At 50.0% G+C, this 6,210-nt stretch overlaps 1 protein-coding gene across 1 annotated transcript; it reads left to right on the top strand.

Moving 5' to 3' along the window:
* Positions 1 to 184: 184 nt before the first annotated feature.
* On the top strand, positions 185 to 6,025 carry LOC114828449 (peroxidasin homolog). Its single transcript, XM_029112673.1, has 7 exons — positions 185 to 245; positions 346 to 621; positions 1,453 to 1,725; positions 2,733 to 2,930; positions 3,759 to 4,034; positions 4,703 to 4,978; positions 5,640 to 6,025. The coding sequence occupies exons 1-7, from the start codon at positions 185 to 187 to the stop codon at positions 6,023 to 6,025; spliced, it is 1,746 nt and encodes a 581-aa protein (XP_028968506.1).
* The last annotated feature ends 185 nt before the right edge of the window (positions 6,026 to 6,210 follow it).

Raw genomic sequence — 6,210 nt, 5'->3', positions numbered from 1 at the left:
AACGTTTCAAGCAGACCTAACCCGAAATTCTCTGCGGGTGAAGAGCTCGAAAAAGGCGCCGTAGTCTCGCCTTCCGCCCGAGTCACCACAGGAAACGAGAGTACGCTCATGGATAGTTCGGAAGGGACACCACCATTAGTGAAATATACCTACGAGTATCGGTGGCTCATATGATTGTGTTGAAATGAAGCGGTCGCTTGGATTGATCATAGCTCTGTGGTCCGGGATTTCGGTTCAGTCCAGAGGTACGTCATGTGTACATGAAAATGTCGTCATGTGTAAATGAAAACGGCTGAGGCATTCGTTCTAGTTGAAATCCAATAATTTCTGCGTCCGTCGTCGCAGACATCGTCCAACTCGAGACTCTGCTCGATTCTGTGGCAACATCGGGGAAAATCGTACGTTTCGCTTGCGGTCTTTCTGCTGGAGGCGCTGTTGAGTTCACATGGACTAAAGGTGGAAACGTGATAATCAGTGACGACCGAAGAACGATAATGAACGACGTAGATTCTTCGCTCCTGACAATCCGGAGAGTCACCGTTCAGGACGCCGGGAACTACACATGCATCGCGAAAAACTTGATTTCGGAAGACAGAAAAACTGCTTTCTTACGAGTCGAAGGCAAGTTCCGATGCAGATAATCGTTCTGAAGGACAAGTTCTTCCATGCACGAGCTGCCATGAATTTAACTCTTCGATTGCCGCCCGGTTGATGCTCCTCTACCAGAATAGAGAGGATGGTGATATATGTGATCCTCACAATCGCTTCGGTAGACGAGGCCCATTGAAACTTGTCTGTCAACTCGATCGTTTCGAGTTTGCTGTCTGCGGCCATCGATTTTCGCATCGAGCAGCAATTTCAAAAGACGAGCTCTCGACACGATTTCCGAGTTTCGCGCGAAATTCGAAGGCGCATCATTGACTCGGAGAATTTTTGCGCTACGGGTCGTTTTTATCAAATCTTCCCTCCGATAGCTCAGTGGCGATATCGAGAAATTCCCTTCTCCCACTTTCTTCCCGAAATTCTGGAGGGACTTCTTATTTCCAAGGAACTTCTTAGGTTCGTCTTCGTACAATCTTACACCCCTCAACTTGATAAATCAGATGATCGGAGGAATGGATCTCCTCAGCGTTAGGAATCCCTATCAGGGCCGAGTTGCTCGAATACAGATTCGACCCTCGAAGGCGGTATTGAGCTTTCAAAAAAGCGCTCCTTAGCCATGCTGCCGTGTCATGCACGCCCTGTCCGAGAGTTAGAAAATGAGAGCATCGTCTTCGAGCGAGACTTCGCCAATCGGTCACAACATGTTCCGCGTCCCAGCACTGTACCTTTGTTTGTTATTCCGCCTAATAGCAGTTTCGGCTGATCGAGGTAAAGTGTGCTTTTAGACTTCCTAGGAAGTAAAATTCCCCCGCGGCATTCCCCGGCTAACGAGGAAGTCTCCGCCATCAGAAATATTGAAGGTGGAACGAATGCACGATGTGAGTACCACGGAAGGCAACTCCGTGCGTTTCTCCTGCGGATTGGCGCGTGGTTCCGGATCGTTTACCTGGACAAAGGACGGGACGGTGATTAGCAAAAATGAAAGATTCAAGATCCTGGGTGATGACGAGACGTCCGTGCTGACTATACGAACGGTCAACCTGAACGACTCCGGAAACTACACTTGCATTGCGAAAAATCTTTTCGCAGAGGACAGGACAACTGCGAAACTTCTTGTCAAAGGTCCATGAGTATGACAGTAGCTAAAACTCAGGAATAGTAATTCGTCCTACTCAGAGCATCCGAATCGTGCCAAGAGAATCAGGACCGTGGAGTCGGGGGCATTCGCTGCTGAGATTCCCAAGGGTCCTGATCTTGTCCATGGAGGACGCGAATCATAATCAGGCTTCGCGACCGCGGTCACTGAGCGAAATTGCGGTTTTCCTTCAACATGGGACTCTAAGGGGGACAGCGAATAATCGAGGTTGCTCATGAAATACGCGGTTTCGCGAAGTTCAATCATGAACACGGAAACTGATCGGTAGCTTGAGGTTTCATGACTTGTAAGACGAGGTCCCTCTCATCCGACGAGCCTCGTGATTCGACTCCGCTTGCTCGAATAACGAGCGTTTATCCAAAAAAAGATGTGAGCTCCAGCAACTCGAGGTTTGACTAGGACATGATGGGGCAGTGAATGGAGAGTCTCAATTCCGCATCAATTGGATCCTATTCGGAAGGAAATTACGTCTGTTGGAGGGGATTATTCCCATGTTGCATCGAGCCTCTATGAGAACACAATTCGTTCTGCTAAGCATTCACGACTCACTATGCATAGGGAGTTCGGGGAGCGACGAAACTTCCTTCCCTGCGATGCGATCCGCCCGGTGTTCCGCTTTCAAATGAGCGCTTTAGCGGTGCCGCAGTGTTTCGGAGCTTTGGTGTCGAGAGTATCTCAGAATCAGAAAGAAGTGTCTACATCACTCGCTTAGCTCCTGTCGTCCCGTGGTCATCGTGATGTTGTGTACGCTTTTAATTTTGCACCTACTAGCAGTGAGTGCAATTTTCGCGCAAGGTATGTGACTTGAATCGCTTACCTATCCGATGGGCCGCAGATACAAATAAGCGATTTCGCTCACCTGAGCGAGCCGCTTAGCCCTGACTGTAACCCACAGATGGAATTCGGTTGGATCCGATGGCAGATCGCAAGACGCTTGCAGCGAGAGACGCGCGTTTTTTCTGCTCCGTCGCAGAAGGGAGCGGTGTATCGTTATCATGGACGTTCGGAGGACAGTTGTTGAAAACCGATTCCAAATATCGAATAACAAGTGGAATGGCGGAGAGCATTCTGACAGTCTCCAACGCTCAGCCGAAGGATGCCGGACAATATACCTGTATCGGCAAAACATTGTTGTCCGAGGACCGGGTGACGGCACGATTGAAAGTTGAGGGTACGATATAAGATTCCAATCTCACGGGATACGGACTCCGATACTTCTCATTCTGCGTGGCCTGACTGCGCTAGATATGTTTATGCTTCGAATGAATAACTAGAAACTTGAAATTACCTATTGCTCTTACATGGAGTTTGTTCTGCAGAACAGTATGATAAATCAACGAAATACTGACTGAGTACTCATGATACTCATGATCGGATTCGCGCCAATATGTAATTTTTATTGAGTAGGGTACAGTCTCTGCTGATTCCCGAGTCGGGATTCCCGACTCGGCGTGGCGCCTCATTCCCGCGAGCGGTCTCGAATCGAGTCGAGACCGAAAACCACGAGCAAACTCCGTGATTTTGAGTCATCTACACAGATCCTCGATGTTTCAAGTGTCTTCGCGGAGTGTTCGCAATGGTGGCCGAACACATGGACAGAATTCAGAATACCTCGGCTCAAGGGATAGGGAGTCCCAGGTGCCGGTTCCCACTCCGGAACGAGGCCAAGGCATTGCACGACGGGGATGATCTCATTCACAAAAGATGCTCCGATGTTGCGACATTCGAAGTTGGCGCTATACTCTCGTTCACGGCGAGGTTCTATCCCAGCAACGCGGCTAATATCGCTTGGCGAAACTCTGTACCGCGCTTGACTGCCAGAGCTCAAAATGCCTCCTCCCGGAAGATTACTTCAGCTTCGGGGAACCCTCTTGTGCATGATCCTTGTGACGAATTTCTGCAGGGCGTCCGGTGAGATTTTTCCGGCCTATTCTCGAGAGCATCTATCGCGACAGTTTGGCGATACATCGGTTTCATCCCTGATTTCGGATCCCTGTAGATATCGTGAAGTTGGAATTCGCTCAAGACAAAACCACCGAAGTGGGCAAATCTGTGAGATTGGGATGTATGCTGCAAAGCGGGGAGAACGTCGATTTCGTTTGGACGCACAACGGACAAGTTTTGAAGTACGATAACCGGATCGCCATCAGTTCGTACAGCGAAACGTCGACGCTCACGATCAAGTCGGCTATCCAATTCGATACCGGGAATTACACCTGTATCGCCAAAAACGAATTTTCTGAAGACAGGATCACAGCCCAGCTCCTCGTTCAGGGTGAATATACTGGATTGGATTGAATATTGAATTCCCGTAGTTGGAAACTCTCATTTGAGGAGTCGGTGACGAGCTGTCTACCGGCTCGAGGAACAGAGGCATGCTTCGAGGTCGTGCGCCGTGGGGGCTCAGTCGTCGACGCAGTTCGCCGATAAGTGCGTCTTGACGTTATCGTATCGAATGGAACCCTAAAATATGGGCAGGGTCTATAATTCCCGAGATCGAGACATGTCCTAGGGCTTCGGCGTCCCCGGAATTTTCCCGAGCCGAGCGTCAACTAGAAATGTATCTCTTGCGACGTCCGCGGGAGTGGTTCTCCCCGATCTCAATCAAAGGCTTCGGAGAGGGTGGGCCACCATCGAGAGACAGTCAAAATCTTGCGGGTAAACCTCGTTCCGAGGCTCGGTGCTTTGTGAACGAGACTAAGCGGCCGAGTCCTTCGCACTTCAAGAAGCACTCTGATCCGTGCTTCGAACCAGCATGTCGCAACACAGAGTACGATCCTTTTCTACGTGTTCGGTGCTCGTATATTTTTTCATTTCGGGAAACTCAGCGACCACGGGTATGTTCTAAGATCCAAGCGAGGGCGAGAACCCCGATTCATACCACGAGTTCTCAGCGGTGGAATCTGCCCATCACCGTGACTGAAGGGTCTCTCTCTGCAACAGCCACCGTACAGCTGGAAGACATGAGCAACAAGGTCGTAGATGCTGGCCAACCGGTGCGTCTCTCGTGTGTTCTGCAGCGGGGACACAATGTTCAATTCGTGTGGACCAAGAACGGACAAGTTTTGAGGTCAGACTCTCGAATCGCGCTCAACAGTTACGCGGAAATGTCGTCGCTGAACATCGAGCACGCGTCGCAGTCGGATTCCGGGGGTTACACTTGCATTGCTAAAAATCAACTTGCCGAGCATCGCGTCGCCGCGACACTGACCGTGAAAGGTGACGCACGCTTCTTTGCTGCATTCCTTCGCTGCTGCGAGCGTAGTGTAGCATTCGGTTTCTTAATATACCCCTAGGAGTCCCGCTTTGGGAAGAACGATGTTGAGGGTCCCATCGTCGCTTCAGAACGATTGATCTAGGCGGAACTTCGTTCGAGTGAACTCGGTTGGCGACCGCCAACGATGATTGGTCAAGGTTGATCTCTTGTGGGAAGTTTCATTGCGGCGGACGATGGTCTAGTCCAGTTGATCAGGATAGGAGCACAGGTGGTGGCGTCGGCGCGCTTCTCGGCAACTCAAAATTAGTGGGTATTGGCCTCCGGCGGAATTTCTTATTCTACAGCGAGACAGACTTATTCGGGGCTCCCCGTCTCGAAAGACATTGAAATTTACCGCCAAAGCCTAGTTGTTGTGGCGCGGCTTCCTTGGACCGAGATTACCCAAGTTCACATGAGGCTAGACTTCGGGTACACTGTCTCTCAGTTTGTGCGCAATGCATCGGACTATCAACCTGCTGAAGTTGTATGGAATACTAATCTTCATCAAAGACGTTCGACTCATATTTGCCGATGGTATGTGATGACTGATGACTAACAAGAATAGCGAGATATTAATCCGAATTACTAGAGACCCAGGAGCTTTGGCACCGTCATTTTCCCCAGACATCGTCCGCCTCGAACCCCTTGGAAACCGAGTGCAGAGTGTTGGAAAGATGGTTCGCTTCGCTTGTGTTGTACAAAGCGGCGAGAACGTTGACTTCACTTGGACGAGAAATGGTCAGGTATTGAGCTCGAACCCTGATATCGCCATAGCGAGCATGGCTGGGGTGTCATCATTGACCATAAGACAAGTTCATCAGACCGACGCGGGACTTTACACCTGCGTTGGGAAAAGTGAAACGTCCGAAAACCGAGTCACAGGAGAGCTGATGGTGCAAGGTACATCTTTTCTCCGAGTAACGACGAATGGTCTCGAGAGTTTCGAGCCTTTCATCCTCCTGGGCGGTCAGATAGATTCACAGGAGTCGATGCTGCCATGTAGTGGTTAGGAAGCGACTTAATCGCGTTAAGAATGATCGACCGACACATTAGAGCTCTTAGTGAAGCCTCGGTCGCTAATTCCTATTTTCGTCCGGGCTTACATACTTTGATTCTGCTTGGATTCAAAAAGACGTGTCCACTGCGAGAGGAAAGACACGGAGAGCAAAAATTTGCGGGTTCTGGTTAGATGTTC

This window comes from Galendromus occidentalis, unplaced genomic scaffold, assembly GCF_000255335.2.
Source record: "Galendromus occidentalis unplaced genomic scaffold, Mocc_1.1 scf7180000077524, whole genome shotgun sequence".
In the NCBI taxonomy this organism is placed as follows: Eukaryota; Metazoa; Arthropoda; class Arachnida; order Mesostigmata; family Phytoseiidae; genus Galendromus; species Galendromus occidentalis.
This window is presented reverse-complemented; position numbering and strand designations above follow the sequence as displayed.

What these genes read in the sequence shown, in the direction of transcription:
- LOC114828449 (XM_029112673.1), top strand. Translation starts at nt 185, where the DNA reads ATGAAGCGGTCGCTTGGATTGATCATAGCTCTGTGGTCCGGGATTTCG. An exon ending in GATTTCGGTTCAGTCCAGAG is followed by an intron (nt 246 to 345) that starts GTACGTCATGTG and finishes CCGTCGTCGCAG; the next exon opens with ACATCGTCCAACTCGAGACT. An exon ending in TGCTTTCTTACGAGTCGAAG is followed by an intron (nt 622 to 1,452) that starts GCAAGTTCCGAT and finishes CTCCGCCATCAG; the next exon opens with AAATATTGAAGGTGGAACGA.